Source organism: Kryptolebias marmoratus, linkage group LG5 (assembly GCF_001649575.2).
Source record: "Kryptolebias marmoratus isolate JLee-2015 linkage group LG5, ASM164957v2, whole genome shotgun sequence".
Taxonomy (NCBI): Eukaryota; Metazoa; Chordata; class Actinopteri; order Cyprinodontiformes; family Rivulidae; genus Kryptolebias; species Kryptolebias marmoratus.
This window is the reverse complement of record NC_051434.1, coordinates 11,857,458-11,873,723: the sequence shown is the minus strand read 5'-3', so window position 1 is coordinate 11,873,723 and position 16,266 is coordinate 11,857,458. Positions and strand designations below refer to the sequence as shown.

At 48.5% G+C, this 16,266-nt stretch overlaps 1 protein-coding gene across 1 annotated transcript; it reads right to left on the bottom strand.

Annotated features, from left to right (window-relative positions):
* Window positions 1–292: 292 nt before the first annotated feature.
* Window positions 293–9,889, bottom strand: poc1bl (POC1 centriolar protein homolog B (Chlamydomonas), like). The gene is made up of 10 exons (XM_017426573.3): window positions 9,491–9,889; window positions 8,737–8,906; window positions 7,419–7,608; window positions 7,128–7,313; window positions 6,923–7,040; window positions 4,879–5,055; window positions 3,222–3,353; window positions 3,040–3,150; window positions 1,876–2,028; window positions 293–1,790 (listed from the first exon to the last, which is right to left on the bottom strand). The coding sequence occupies exons 1-10, from the start codon at window positions 9,865–9,867 to the stop codon at window positions 1,659–1,661; spliced, it is 1,746 nt and encodes a 581-aa protein (XP_017282062.1). The 5' UTR covers window positions 9,868–9,889; the 3' UTR covers window positions 293–1,658.
* Between the last annotated feature and the right edge of the window lie 6,377 nt (window positions 9,890–16,266).

Genomic DNA, 16,266 nt, shown 5'->3' with positions numbered 1-16,266 from the left:
GACCTCTTTTTAGTGTATTTTAAAGATAAAACTCCTCTTTCCTGCAGCCTGAAATCACCACTCGGTGTTATTACGCTCCGCTGCCAGCAGGTGGCGGTAAACAACTACGAATGAACAGACCGGAAACGGCAGCCATTAGAAACTTTTATCCATTTCCACAGATTAAAAGATTAAATTAGCCTCTTTGCTTAAACCAAAGCGTAATAAACAACAAGTTTTGTGTATTGAACTCGTTTTGCAGCATTTCTCTCTTCAGGGTGGAAAAATACAAAGAAAGTAACCGACAAACAGGTATTTGTGGTTAGTTTTTTTTTATTTTTTATATAATCCCAATGCTTTTTTTTAAAAAAAAACAAAAACAAACATCCATCAGTCCACCATGATATCATTAGATGATATTCCCTTTTGCATTATCAGTAGTTTAAAAGCTTTACATTAGCACTGCTCCCGTTTGGTCCCTTAAACCGAAGAATATTTACAGAAGTAACCCAAACCAGGAATCGTCTCAAATGTTTGCCACCTGTATTCGCTGTCAGGCGGGAAGATCTTGTGTTCATGCATGCAAGGAGCTACAGAGGCTTAACTGTGCCCAGTGTTTAGGAGGGAAAACGCTGCTGCTGACTTGCAGTTTTGGAGGCGGTTTTCGCTGCGTCTGGAGGTTCTTGAATCCCGGCGTGAAAGCGCGTTCGCAGTTCAGAAACGACACGAGTGTTTTGGAGACGGTTTCAAGTACAGATCGCACGCACACTCACACACGTGTCAGAAAGTAAGGCACAAAGGTGCTCCCTTCAAGGCTTTTTTGTGACTAAAAATCAATTCGATCCCACCTTCGTTGATCTAGTTTTACAGTTTAAAAAAAAAGCTAAAAATAGATAAAACGCCCACTGGAACATCAGGATTTGGCACGCACTTTTTTTTGTTATTGGCTTTTTTAGGCGTTTAAAGGCAGGGTGTTCTTAACTGTATGCAGCAGGTAAAAACAAACAAAAAAATAAAATATAGATGACAACACTCCTGTGAACTCGCTAAGCTCCTCTCGGGCGAAGTGCACTTCGTTCGAAAGCCTAATGAGTTCTTCAAGTCTTGTTCTACTCCGCTCCGCCACGGAACTGGCACCACAGGCGAGGCTGGAGGGCGGGGGGTTGCACAGAGAAGCGGCGTAGTGCGACCGTGGAGCTGCCTCCCTCTTCGCCGACGGCACGACGGAGCACGTCAGGAAGTGATTGCTTCCAGGCGAAGAAGAAGAAAAAAAAAATGCTGCTGATCTCACATTCTGAGCACAGCTTCTTTTAGCAGCAAACATTTACATTTTTCCTCTTCAACTGTACAAACAAAACAGGAAAAAAAAAGAAGATTTAACAGCAACTAAGTTTGCAGCTGTGTCTTTGAGAAGCACTTCCTGGTCTGCAGGGTGAGAAAATCAGTTTGACTGCTGCCTCACATCCAGGAGAAGGACACTTCAGGTGTGCAACGCTCCCTCTGTCCTACAGCGGGATGAGGATGAATTTAGCTGCTGTCCTAAACGAGCCCAGCCGAACTTCGGCTACTCTGCCACCGTCTGCGCTCAGTCACGCGCGTCTAAGGGCTCTCGATGGGGCGAATGTCTTAAAGTGACGATTTCAGGTCCGTTTCAGAGACGGCGCGGCCGCCGCCTCCTCCTACCACTCGAACTTCCACCGCTGGGTCGAGTCGTTCGGGCCGCAGCGCCTCATCTGGACGTCGGGGCGACCCTCGGCCGTGCGGTAGGCGGTCAGGCACGTGTCGGAGTGCGGGTGGTGGACGGTCCCGTCCTGGAACAGATCACAGGGAACCACGTGGAAGAAGATTGCCGACTGTGTGTGTGTGTGTGTGTGTGTGACTCCGCCCCCTCCTCACCTGTCTGAACTCCCAGACAATACTGGGGGGCTTGACCTCGCTGTCATGGGGACAGTGTCTCATGCTGATTAAGGTGTGTCCCTCAAGTACTTCGGCACACAGCTCCGTCACCGAGTTGAAGCGGATCTCCTTCTGAGTGGTGTACTCAAAATACTAGGATTAAAAAAAATGAAAAAAAAAACAGATGTGTTATTATTTTTATCTCCTCACATTTGAGATCAAACCTCCCTCCTTCCATCTCTTTGTTTAAAAAGAATTTAAAGAAGCCAACTTGTAGAGTTTGGTTTTGTTTTCTTTTCGTCTTCGGTGACAGGACGGTTTTTCCTTTCCTCCGCCGAGGCACGGTGTCCTCATTAAACCGGCGCCGCGTGGCGTGCGATCCCATCAGCAAGGAGAAAGGCTCGGCCCTCTCAATCAAACGGACGTGGAGGCAAAGCCAGCTCTCCCCCCTCGGGGTGGGGGAGGGGGTGTCATTTGAACGAACTGACCCGGAGGGACAAAAAGACGCCACACTCCCCGGGGGCTCCCTGCTAAACGGAGCCTCAGGTAATCAATCTTCATCCTTGCCCGTCCTCTCCTTCGCGCCTCATGCATCTTTCAGGCTCGCCGCGGTTGTTTCCAACAAAAGGCTCACTCCTTGGCAGCGGTTTCTGGCTTCTGACTTATTCACCCATGGCCGTGCCTCTCACTCTACCTGTGAGGCTCATGTATCTTTTAAATGGAACGGGTTGGGTTTGTTTTTTTTCTTTTAACGTGGGGAGCAGGAGGGAGGCGGCGGAGGGCCCTTCTGGTTTTAGTTTCACAGGGGAGCCATTCGAACATTGATTTTCACCGACACGTGGCGGTTCATTTCGCGAGCGGGGGTAATCGGGAACATGGAGCAGGTGGAAGACGCAGAGAGGCGAGAGTTTGGCCTCCTGTTCATCTAACGCCGACATTAAATATGCATCAGCCCGGACAAATTAATCGCTGTTTACTAAACCATCTCCGGCTGGAGCCGGGGCGGGGAAATCAAAGTCAAAGCGCCCGCGGTTCAAGGGGACAGTTTTTCAGAAGGCGTAGGTAAATGTAATATAAACGAGAAGCACTGACCTCCTGCGTGACGGGGAGCGAGTGCGAGAGAGGGAGAGAGGGAGATAAGAGACGGGTGAAATAAACATTTACCTGGTTGCCTCCCTGGCCGTGGCAGCCGAACAGAGAAAGTTGGGCGCCTGTGGGGTTGTGGTCTGGAGCGTTGTAATCCAGGCACTCTGATTGGATCCCTGAGCTGTGGATCTGAAAGGAGCGCAGCGACTATCAGTGACAAGTCTCTCCTCCTGGTTTTATTCTCATCAGCGGGTACTCACAGCTCCGTGCCAGCCTTCCCTGTCCTCGGGAACATGCAGGTCCGGGTAGATGTTTTTCAGGTACCAGTCAAAACTTTTGCACTTCAGCCTCTCCCTCAGCAGCAGCCGCTCCGAGATGTCCCCGTAGGTTTCCTGTGGAGCGCACAGATCAGCGGCGCCGTTAAAACAACCCCAGAAGCGAAGCGAAGGACTGCGGCGGCGCCTGCCAGGGCTCGGGAGAGATTACTTCCTAAGTCCTGGTAGCTGATGCGCTGAAGGCAAGAACGGCGGCCATCCCAACGAGTCTTTAACGAGGCCAGAATTACGACGGGTGACTGTGGGGGGGGGAGTGTCTGCGAAAATGTCAGGTCTAGCTGCGGGCCCAGATTAGGCAGAACCTGTCAGCTTGTCCCAGCCCGTTTTACGTTCGGCGCGAAGGAGACGGATTCACACGCGGCCCGTACGAGCAGCGCGCACGCCAGAGGCTCACTGGTTGGCAAACAGCTGCGGTGGCGTTCGCAGGACGGACCTGGACGCGCCGATGGTGAAGACGCACCCTCTGCTACCAAAAGGCACGACCTCACACGTGCCTTTCGCTGATGTGTGCGTATCAATAAAAACGAAACGGACGTTTTGAAAGCAAACAGGGACATCCTGGACACGTCCGCTGAGTCGCGCCCCCGACTGCTCACAGTAAAGTAAATATTAGGGTCGTGGAGTGGCGGGCGCACAGAGCCGTTTCTGAGCTCTATTTAATGGCGTCAAACTCCAATTTAAATCAAATAAAAAGCCGCTGGGAAAACACTGGACACACGCAGCTTCTCATGTCACCAAATCCGACAACAGAACTTCCAGGAATTTCAATAGATGACTTTATAAACTTTAAAAAAGTAATCAGAACAAACAATAAGTTTGGGAAATGCTGTTTCTATCTGTTATATTATTAACAATACAGTCCTACATAATAAATACTATATAAACTGTTGTTTTTCTTTAACTACTAAACTCCTAAAGAGAGTATCACCAGCGTTACATAATACTAATTGACTAAGGGTTACTAATTTAGAGTTTGGATAAAAACTTGCGTTGTCAGTATTATAAATCGCCTCTTGGGTCGCAACACGTCCACGTCTGTTTGATTCGTTTGTCGGTGCCACTGATAAACGATCGTATCTGAGCTGCTGAAGTTCAAAGACGGGGTTGTAAACTTCGTGACAGAACAGGACGAAGTGGGTTTACTGCAGCTGATATCCTTTAACCGTTAAAATCATCAGAATCTGCCAGTCTTCAGCTCCGGCAGCGCTGTGTTCAATCTCCCCCTGAGCGGGTAATTTACTGTTTGATCAAAGATCCCAGACATTAATAATGTAGCTTTTTTTTGTTGTTGTTGTTGTTTTCAGATAGGTGTAACTGAGACGCATGAATATTTTACGGTACCCAATCGAGGGGCGCGTTACACACACGTATCATCACACACACGTGAACGGGTCAGAACCAGGGAGGCAGACGGCGTGAGATCACCCGCTGACATCTAGACAAGGAAATTATATCGTACGAGAAGTCGAAATCAAACATCTCTCTGTGTCTAAATGACGGGTTGTTGAACGGTGTCACAGCGGCCCACCGCCGGCCTTCAATTTGGTGTAAGAACCACGTGTGACGGGGGGCGGGGGCCCACCTTTCTGGCTGGAGGGTTCCTGTTGTAGAAGTGCTGCTTATAAGAGTCCATCCAGACTTCTGCGGCCCGCACGGTGTTCTGGAGGAAGTTGGGCCGGGCGTAGGGGGCCTTCTTGGGGAAGACGTGGCCCACGTGGGAGCAGGGGTGGATCTCCAAGCTGCCTCCGCACTGCCACACCTGCTGGGGGCGAGACGCACGAGACGCGCGGGGTTAGGTCTGTTTTCACCCCCCGAAGCGCTTCAGCGAGCCGCACGAGTCGAGATGTTTAAAACTCAAATTCAGCGGACTTCTTCTCGGGGAATTTCAGTGCTTGCAAGCTCGCACACGCCTCTGAGCCGACCAACCGACAGCTGGTGTTTGCGTAAAGGGAGAGTTCAGTTCTGCGGGAAGGTTAGGAACAATTAATATTTTACCCGTGCCAGAGATAGAGCTCTTCGGATGACCTCAGTTTGCAGGATTAGCGTTTAATTCTGACTGGACTGACGAGCTACGGCAAGCCCAAAGTGGATTGCTGCTGTCTTAAAACATCTCCAGTGTCAAACACAATCCTAACCTTTCCATCTCTGTCAGTTTCACATAACACAGCAGAAATCTTAGGATCCTGCTGCTGCTGCTGTTTGCACTGGTAAATTATCATAACTGGTTAAAAAAAGGCTGCAGATCTAATATTAGATCTCATTAAATATGTTATTTGTTTGTCAAATCACAAGCTTAGAAATAAAAGCAAGTGCCTGTAAAAGACCTGGAAGACAATGCTTTTAAAATAATTTGTGTTTTGCAGACTTTAACTTTAATAATTGTAAATGTAAAGTAAATCCAGAGCATGAAGAACACAAAAGTACTTTTTTGTGGTCAGAAATCTTGGATGCCAACTCCAAGTGAAAAGGCAAATTTGCAGCTCTTAAAAACAAAACAAAAAAAATCACAAAAATAGTGTTTAATGGGGGCAAAAAAAGGTTTTCTCCATCATCTCATCCGTCAAACGCGGTGGTGTTTCTGTTCTGCCTCGGGCCTGTACGGGTGGCATTTATGTCCCAGCTGACAGATCTGACGGGATGAAAGCAGCGGAGTCTTCCTGTGGGCTCGCGTTCAGCTACACGCGTCGCTCGGTGCCATTTTTTTTTTTTTTTTGCATCGGGGTCACCGAAGAGCCCCCTCAGGGACGGGACCGCCGCCGACCCGTCGGGTCTGAAGGCAGGCGGCTGCGGTCGAATCTGATGAAGAATTAGAAAACTACGATCCTTTTCTGTCAAAGGCTTTCATTCATGCAGCCACTGGCTATAAAATATTTACGTTTAAACCTCAAATTTAATGCTTTTTTTGAGCTTCTAAGATTTGAGTTAGTTGATAATATCAGCGGCAGAAATTTCCTCGAACTCGAGCTGAGGCTTGGCTCCAGTTTGCACTCTGAAGATTTCCAAACAGGCTGATTTTAAATAAAAATCCGAACCTCGAAGCTGATTAAATGTCACTATTTTTGGAGCTAACGCTTCAGCAGAAGTCATCGGAGCAAACAAACCTGCTGAAAACGGGAAACGCCCGCCTCTGCACTGCAACTAAACCCCGACTTTACGGTTTTCATTTCTGAAAACAGAGAAACGCCACAAAAAAGGACGAACAGTTCTTCCGACTGTCTATGACAAGACAAAACAAGTCCTCGCCGTCTGAATGCAGGAGAGAAAAAACAACCGATTCAGACAAACATAAATCACCAATTGCGAAAAGTCCCAGAAGAAGAGGGAGAGGCATTTCTTTTCTTTTTATGTTCACATCCGTAACACATTCCTCAGCCTGTTCTCCTTCACGCTGTGACTAAATCAAGTTAGAGTCGCACAAACAGCCTGAACCCCCCCGCTGTTAACTGTGAGTGGGGGGGAGGGGAAAGTGACGCAGACGCCATGAGGTCGTAGTATCCGTCACAGGTGACCGCGTGTCAAGCTCACGCCGAACGATCCTCCCCGCCGCTGGGATGTTTGCGAACCGTTTCTTGCCCGTTGGTTTCATCTCGCCGGCGGCTCGGCGGCCCGGAGGAAGCTGAACTCACCCTGAAAGACAGCTCGAGGTTTTCTCCCCCCCACACCTCCATGCCCATGTCGTACGTGCCGAGGTACTCAAAGTAGGCTTTGCTCACAGCAAATAACCCCCCTGCCATGGTAGGAGACCTGCGGGGGGACACAGGGACATCGCTTTTATGAGGACAGCATCGAGTTTAGAAGAAAAGTGGACTTTCTGAGGACGTTAGCTCCTACCTGATGGGGTCGATGCGGGACCGCCGCCTCTTGCGTTCCACCTCGGGGACCGAGTGCCACTGGAAGGTGAGCCTCCAGTCGAACCCGCCGATCATCGGCTCGTCCGTCTGCATGTAGAACTCAAAGTTGTTCCAGTCGATGGTGTCGATCACGGGGCACACGATGGTGCTGGCGTTCTCGGCGATCCTGCACAGAAACACCGCCGACGCGCGGGGAGGGGGGGTCAGGTGAGAGTCGGGCGGACCTCTCAGGTCCGAGACGGGGTTTGGGGGAGGGTGGTGGGGGGGTCACCTTTCCAGCAGGGGCTCCATCCAGCCGGGCACGCACTCGCAGTGGCAGTCGAGGAAGGTCAGGACGTCCCCCGTGGCGTAGGTGGCGCCGATGAGGCGAGCCCGGACCAGCCCCTCTCTTTTGTTGGTGCGGATGAGGCGCACGCGCTGCAGGTTGCTGATGTACTCCGCCAGCTGCGATTTCAGGTAGCCTGTTGTCCAAAAACACACACACACAGCCTGAACATCCAAGTCATTTATTCAAATACTTGGATTGATTTAATTTAATATTTATTTAATTAACAGACTGCTTTTTTTAAAAATGTAACTTCATATCGGTTGAGATTTTTAGCTACTCGACAAGAAGGCATCAAACCAAGACACACGACTCCTTCTGCATGAGGTCTACTCTGGGCAAAAGTCTTCAGCTGCTACCATTTATTTCGAGTTAATCTTCTAAAGCGATCCTGAAACAGTCCTCCAGCCTTTCTGGAGGTCTTTGGGCTTCGGCCGCTTTCTACACATCTGCAGACATTTCTAACACCTCGCCCTTCGCAGAGTAACGGTTCGGTCTGTTCCTTCCGATTTTCAATCTCTTCAGAAATCAGAAATCTACAAACATGCTGATGCGTGTCAAAGCCGTTTGACGCTGGTGTTTACCGTAGATGGAACTGAAGAAATGGAAATAAATGACGAGCAAAGAGCAGGAAGTTAAGCTTGGGTGATTTGGGTACGCAGATGAACAGGAAAAGCTCAGACTGACACAGGCTGAGTTATACGTTAACGCTGAAATCGGCGCAGGTGAATGAGTGACTTTTGCTCGGTTGTCTTCACTGCCGTATGTGTTAAAGTACAACTGAGATTAAAGGGAAAGCCCGCGGAGCTACGCCCCGTTCAGCTAGATTAAAAGCAAAGATAAAAGTCGTCAGGCGTTTGAAGAAACTTTCCCGGTTCAGGGGTGGCATTTCTCGCATTCCACCAGAGGAGAGGAAGCTGTCATAGCAGCTCAGCTCCGACTGATGTCATTAAGGTGTAATGTCTGACGGGGCGTAGGAAATCAAACTCTGTTAGAAGCTGCTCGGTTCTTAACGACCGCAGCCGATTTAAACAAGACGCCGGGCTTTTCACGACCAACCGCCCCGACTACGCCTTGTTCTCATGGCATGTTGTTTTAATAAGCTGCTTTTAAACATATCTACACACATTTACTCCTGAGTCCCCCTTTGATTTACTCCTTTGTACAGCAGCAAGGCTTCAAACGACCTTGTTCTGCTTTTAAAGACAAAATAATAATAATAATAATAATAGTAATAAGCCATGGTTTATTGGCAGAGTCAGACCTCGGTCACTGTAGTCGTCAATCAGGATGATTTCTTTCAGCAGGATGGCAGGAGTGGTCTCCAGCACGCTGTGAATGGTTCTCAGCAGGGTGGACCAGGCCTCGTTGTAGAAGGCTATGATCACCGAGGTGGTGGGTAAACGCTCGTAGTCGAACTTCTTACTCAGGCATCTGAGGCACGAGCGGGTGTTTACGGGGGCGGAGGAGAGAGCGAGACAAGAGCTGACGTTAGTCACAAGTATTTGTACATATTTACAACCAAAAAAAAGAAGCAGCAGTGGGCGAGGCCGAGTTTCCTTCGGCTGTCGGCGTGGCAGGAGGAGACGTCCAGTCGTAATCCAGACGGCAGGCGTTGAAACAACAACAGCAAGAGAAAGAGCTGCAGAAAACACTCACGGAGTCGGAGGCCGTCGAAACGATGAGCGACGTACCGCAGGACTTAGAGAGATAGAAAGACAGCAGAAACGAAAGCAAGCAGGGATGATGAGAGTAAAAAAAAACACAGGACAGAGGGCGCAGGGACAGGACTGAACAAAGGGGGGAAAAAGGGAGACATTAAGCTCTGCTTTTGGAACGTAAAGTGACGTAAAAATGGCAGCCCTGGCAAAGAATTGATGCCTTTTTCACAGTGAGACGTATTAAACTGGGTGCAGATGGTCATTACAATTTATATCACGAGAAAGGCCAACAGTATTGAGACAATGGTGCCCACTTCAAACATAAAGATGGCTCATTCTTGTCTTTCACCGACTCACTCATTCATCCTGTGGTCCTGAATGTGCCGATGGAGGGAGATCTTGTCACTGACGTAGATATTGATGGCGTAACGCTCCAAGGCTTCCTCCTCCTGCTTCTTCTCCCCCGGGCTCAGGTTGAGGTGCGCGGCCCGACCCCACTCCCCCGGCGCGTTGTTGTCGGGCGGCGGTTTGACGTAGAGGGGCCGGGCCAGCTGGCCCTCGTCCAGTTTCCGCTGCCTGGCCCGTGCGTCGCGCTCCCCCTCCCCTTCGTCCGGCCCCGACGGCAGGGAGGGGAAAGAGGAGCGCGCCAGCAGAAGGTAGCCCAGCCACAGCAGCCACAGCAGGAAGCCGGCCTTGGCCAGCACGCCCAGTTTTCGGGAGCAGCGCCCCCTCATGACGAAGAGCGCCCACGGTGCCTCTGAACTCACAGCTGCCCCCGAAGGCCCAGCTCAAATCGACCGAAGCAGCAGTAATCAACACAGACGCCATAAAAGTAACCGCGTGCTCAGAGCCGCATTAGGATGCTCATTAAACACAAATTGCGCAGATGGAGGAGGCTAAATTACGGCCGACGACACGGCGGCGTGCTCGATATACTGAGCGCCTTCGTTAGCCTGATGATGGCGCGGTGTCACAACGAGCCTTTTAAAAGAGGAACGACGAGACGCCCCGGCTGAGCACATTACGGGGGGGGGGGTTATTGAAGATCTTCTCATCCTTCATGGTGGCGGCATCGTTATTGCAAAGCAGATTAATAAACATACATAAAGATAAAGTAGAGAAGCTGTGTGGAAACACGAGGCAGACTGGGTGATTCTGTGACTTTTAGAGCCACCTTCAGCAGCAGGGACTTCAAACAGGTGTTTTCAGTATCAGTCTCTAGCGTGGTTGTGGAGGAATTTCGCCCCACTCTTCTTTACAACACGCGTTCAGCCCGTCGTCTGGTTGGCTGAAGTCTGGGCTTTGACTCTGCTCTCTTCTCTCAGCCGGTCCAAAGGAAAAGGCGGGAAAAAGGCTTTTCCGGTCTCCGGAAGTGGCCCGAACCGTCACCCCTTTCGTACACTTCAGGTCGGATCCGAATCCGTTTCCAAACCTGAAAGCGGCCGGATGGTTGCTGAAAAAAAGGACGACCGCGTCCTTTTTTGCTCCCGCTGAGCATCTTTTCCACTGAAATGCCGCACAAACCAGTACCTTCACGTGGAAGCAGCCTGAGAAAGGCTCGTTTCATTTCAGATTCTGTAAAGAACCCAGCGTAGAGCTCCTGCTTTTTTATTTTCTCCCAATGAGCCGATAATAGACGCTACCAAATATATCTGCACATGGACAAATAAACCCTCTTGCTTATTTAAAAAAAAAAACAAAAAAAAAGAGGATTGGCTTCAGTTTGCAGTTTCAACATTTATGTCTGGCAGGCGAGCTTAAAGTGGCGAAACATAAAAGAAGCTCGTGGTTAAAATCCAGACCACTTAGCTGTGTTGACACGGAGCTGAAGGCGGGCGCGAAATCGTGCCGCGGCCAAACTGGCGTGTGCTTTCTCACAGGCCGGTTGTTTCCTGTTTTCTGTTGTTGTTGTTTTTAAAGGTAACTGTGTTATTAGCTTTGCCTTCAGAGGAAAGACAAACCTGGTGAATCTAAGAGAAAAGGCACCGCAGAGCCGCTCTCCCTCCTCTCCGGGAGTCCTTTAAGGCAGCAGCGCGGCCTTTTTGTCCTCCGAGTCTGGACGCCGGCCAGAGGACCCTGGACTCCTGAGGTTTCAAAATGGAGACGCCTGCAGACAAAACCCTCTTTTATTGGCTGTCCATCACACCTTCCACCCCTCTCTGAACCGGATAGCCATAACCGGAGAGAGACCAAGTGTGTGTGTCTGTGTGTGTGTGTGTGTGTGTGTGGACACAGATGCAGCTTTTAATCTTGACCCACTTTTGTTTTTTGGATCTTTAAAGAACTTCAGGGAAAGCGTGCGCGCTTCGCTTTCGCCTCTGGGCTTTAAAGAGACCAGAAAGCCCAGGTCTCTGATGCTTCCATGCCGACTTTCAGCCCCGCTCCTCCCGGTCAGCCTGGAACGAGATGGCGTGTGGCGCACGCCGTCCAGGGCGTGATGTCCGTTTAGCAGCCGTGGAACTGGTTGCACGAGCTGCAGAGAGCGATGAGTCCTTTTTATTTATTTTTTTTCTTCCTGGCTGATTCCTGAGCGTCACAATGTGCTTTAAACAGAGACAGGCTGGGTTATTGAAGTCAGACACATTGGGATCAATCAAAACAGACATGATGTGAGCTTTAAAACACAGCATTTCACCTCAGCAGGCAGAACTCTCTCGCTCTCTGTGACAGCCACCTAAAATCATCTGGTCCAGTTTTTAATCCGAGTTTAATCTGTGTTATTACTGATTCGGATTGCAGCAACAGGTTTCCTGCTGCTGTCTGCCTTACAGTCAGCGGACAGGGGCGAAAACTTGATTTAAAAAAAAAAAAAGTGGCTTCGTGGGTTTTTTTTTTATAATGAGCGTAGCTTTAATGCGGAAGCGCAACCCCTAAAAAAATAAATAAATTAATAAATTATAACTTTCCTAACGAGCCGTCCTGATATTGTCTTGTAATGTCGGCTTCTTCGAGGAAACTGCTGACTGAGACGAGTTCAACGGCGCACGAAGTTCACGATAAATAACGAGCTCGGTTCGTTTTCTCGGAAGTGTTTCCGTTCGGAGCGGGACGAGGTTCGGACGGTACCGGGGGGGTTTACCTTCCGGGAGGGGGGGTTACATGTCTCCGGGCGTCTCCGGGCGTCCCGAGGCCGTTGTCCGCGGTCTTCCTCCAGTCAAACCGCTGGCTCGCAGATGTCAGCGTGCCCACATCCTCCTCCTTCCTCCTCCTCCTCCTCCTCCTCCCGGCCAAGCTTGACCTGGCAGAGGCGCGTAGAAGAGCCGCGCAGCTTCCGGCGCGGCCCTTCACAATAAAAGCTCAACGAGAACCCAGGTTCAACATAAGGAATCCAACATAGATTTATATTTTTTTAACTTACAAGCACGAAAATTAACAATTTTGTCTCTTTCTTGTTTGTTTCTTTAATTGTAAATTTCGCACATTGATTTTTTTCATCACTGTGAGCCTAATTTTTGTGTACCTTCAATTTGTGCCTCATTTTAATCACTTTTTTTGTCATCTTCTGTGTCTCATTTAACAATATGTTTGTTTTTAATGGCTCAGTTTAGACCACTTTTTGCGTTTCACTCCCTCCTCGTCGTTGTTTTTGTCTCATTTGCATGTTGATTGTTTTTTTTTTTACGTCGACTTGCATCACTTTGCGCTTGTCTTCGTGGTTATCGGGAATCTGAGCTCGTTGTTCTGTTTTGTCTTCATCATTTCATCATCCTGATTTATTTCTTAGTATTCTGACTCACCTCGTTCATTCCGTACCCACATGTCATCTGGATATGTGAACATTTCTGAAGACCTTGTCACTTCTTGGCCTCTGTGTTCAGTGAGCAGTCTAATCTCTACATGAGTCCAAAAACACACACACCTATCTTGGAAATGTCCACATTTAAAACTATACTAATAGCCAAGTTGGTATATATGGCTAACATTATTTAACAAAATAACGAGCAGAACTAATATGAAGTTCCTTTTGCTTGACATGACGTGGCTTTTATGTTATTTCCTCTTCTCATTTCCCCAAAATGCCCTTCTCTACAAAGAAAATTGTATTTAAATGAACGTTTCTGTGCCTCACTTCCGGTTTTAGCTCCCCCTGCAGCTAGCTTGACGCTAGCTTATTAGCCGCTGCCTCTGGTTGTAATTACCACTTCAAAAGCCATCAAAAGTGTTTATTCAAACACTGTGTATTCTGTACAGGACAGTCACAGGAAGCTTTTAACCCAGTTTCACAACATATATCGATAAAAACCTGCAGCTAAAACATTCAGCTTTCAAAATAAAGGCAAATATCTTGTAGTTGAAACCTCTCATTGTTTGGTCTTTGACTGAACCAGCTGCAGGTTTCTCACGGGGAGGCCTTGTGAGGGCTTCGTCGTCACCTCGAGCGCCTTTTTTTTGTCGACAGAGAATCTTAAAACCCTTGGCGAGAAAGCTTCAATATTCATAATCAGGCTGATAAGACCAAAATGACCTTTGACCTGTGCGGACGGTCGTCACAAAACCACTTATTTCAAGCGTAACCATCAAAACACACACAAGTTAAACTCACTGAGAGTTGTCGGAGTCGCATTTTATTTTATTTCTTTTACACAGATAACAAATAACACAGCAAAAACACCCTAAAGATTCAATTTAAGAATAATTGTTTGGTTTTTTTTTACAGAACAGTGATCTTTTTAATCAAAATCAAAGCTTAAAAGTAAATAATGAGTTTACTAAATAGAGTTATGACTAGATTATGCGACACTTGGGTTGAATTACACATGAGAGAACTGTTTTCCTTTTTTCTGAGACTAAATGTTTGTCCTCGGATGAAGAATTGTAGCTTAGCATTTGGATTTCTTTTTCCTTCACACTTTAGGTGTTAGAGCCTTAATTTACTGAACGATATTAGAGCCTGTCGCTCTATTTGATTTAGGCCTAGATAACTGCCTTGGTATTTACAAGACTCCTGGAAGGATTTATTTTTCCCCACTGTATGAAAAGGCACACACACACACACACACACACACACACACACGGTCATTCCCTGTGTGTGTTTGCGCTCGCAGGCTTGGTTTGTTTTCCCATCATCTCCGGGTCCTGCTCGAGCCGGACCGTGTTCGCCTGCAGTGCAGCCTGTTGTTGGGCCGACACCTGCACCGCTCGATTTCCTGCCAACTTCCTCCCCCCTCCCCCCCCAACCCCTCTCCCCCCCACAGCCGAACCGTCTCTCAGTGTGAGGTTCGGTGCTCACAGACGGACTGAAATGAGGCCCCGGTTACCTTCACTCCTGACCCTTTCTGTATTTGACACTCAACCCCTCTCTTACGCCTCATTCTCGGTTTAAATGTTAAAGTGTGTTCCAAGTACCCCCCTTACACACACACACACACACACACCAGTAATGTGGATTATAGCCTACACTGCTGCTTTCTGCTCAGCAGCTCCAGGAAAAAAAAGACCCTGAGTGAAGATCAGACAGAAACAGTCAGCGTCTGACCTCGTGCTACGAGCCGAAGGAGCAGACGGAACAGCTCAGGCGAAGGACGCCATCTAGTGAGCGTACAGGAAATACTCCCGGGGGCTCGTCACGCTCGTCACGTGCGTCACCCCTGCAGCACCTCGGCACTTGCGGGGAACAGCAGTCGGATCGGAGAACAGAACGGGTCGCTGTGTTAAGTTTATCACGATAAACCTTCCAGGTAGTCTTCTACTACATACGTGTCAAACTCAAGGCCCGCGGGCCCAATCTGGCCCTCGTTAACACTGAATCTGGCCCACCCGACCAAGATCGATATGGCTCCTCCAGTCCGCGACAGATCGGGTCTTCCTCGCTGCTCATTTAACTTAAAAACTGAACCCGCTCGGTGAAGTCTTTCTCTATTGCCCACCACCATAAACGCAGGTGATTATTTCATCGCTGGGTGCACGTTTGTCTGTTAGCAAAATACCCTGTGAACCAGCAGATGGATTTGACTGTAACACTCAGAAACGAATCACTGGATGCACGTCTACAGCTGATTGACTTTTAGAGTCCAAGCCATTCAAGATGGCCGCCACAGCTGACTGACCTTAGCCAACGCAAAATCAATGATAACTCTGACAGTTTCACAGATATCGAGCTAAAACTGGGCGTGGTGGTAGCTGAGAGTCATTCCCACTACATGCACTGAGCACTTACAGGTGGAATAAGATCTTTATATAAAACTTTGATAAATAAATATTAGAGTCAACCTTGTCTGTCTGTTAGCAAAATAACTCATGAAGAACTGGACACATTTTAATAAAACTCCCAGAAGGTACGTCTTGGACGTACGTCTACAAATGTTTAGACTTTGGAGCCAACCCAGTTAAAGATGGCCGCCGCAGCTGATCAACTCAAGCAAACACAAAAGTGGCTATAACTCGATCCGTTTTACAGATATTGAGCTAAAATTTGGTGTGGTAGTAGTTGAGAGCCACCCCACACACATACTCTGAGCACTAACAAAACATCTTTGTTTAAAGCTCACGAGTTGATTTCTTTTTGTTTTTGACACAATGTATTGGGTTTAAATAACTAGCAAACACCTGTTTTGACTGCATCTTAGTTAAGGTTAACTCTTTTTAAACCCTCCATAGTAGAGGGTCTGTTAAGTGTTTATCTGAAAGAAATAAAAGCTTTTTGAATGAAACTTTTTTCCTACATGTTTGTCTTTTGTACGACACCGATCAGCTGAGCTGCAGTCAGAGTTGTTGTTGTTAAGGTCGTCGTGATGAACATCTTTCTTTCGGATCCTGCAGGACAGATCCACTTGTTCATGCAGCTGAAGCAGAACCAGAGGAGAGGGCAGCGGCAGCATCTCAGAAGGGAGGAAGGAGGAAGACGAGCAGAGGAAGAGGAGGGAGGGGGGGTGAGGAAGGGTTGTCTGGGTGCCAATCAGCCCACTCAGCAGTCAGTCCTCGCCAGCCAGGGGTCCCAGTGGGAGTGTCTCGGAGGCAAACACACACAGAGGCACAGTCCCACACACACACACACACACACCAACCTCTCAACCAGCTCGAGACTCCTCAGGTCTGTCCTTCTGTCACCTAGGCAACCCATCTCATTCGGTCCAGAGTGCATTGAACTTGTTTGTTTCCCTCCTGCTTTACAATGAGACGGAGGGGGAGGGAGG

Bases quoted from the DNA above. Each gene is read 5' to 3' on its own strand.
- poc1bl (XM_017426573.3), bottom strand. From the start codon at position 9,867: ATGAGGGGGCGCTGCTCCCGAAAACTGGGCGTGCTGGCCAAGGCCGGC. The intron at 7,041-7,127 runs GTAGGAGCTAAC...GTCCCCCCGCAG, and splicing joins TCCCGCATCGACCCCATCAG to GTCTCCTACCATGGCAGGGG. The intron at 1,791-1,875 runs GTGAGGAGGGGG...GATCTGTTCCAG, and splicing joins TTGTCTGGGAGTTCAGACAG to GACGGGACCGTCCACCACCC.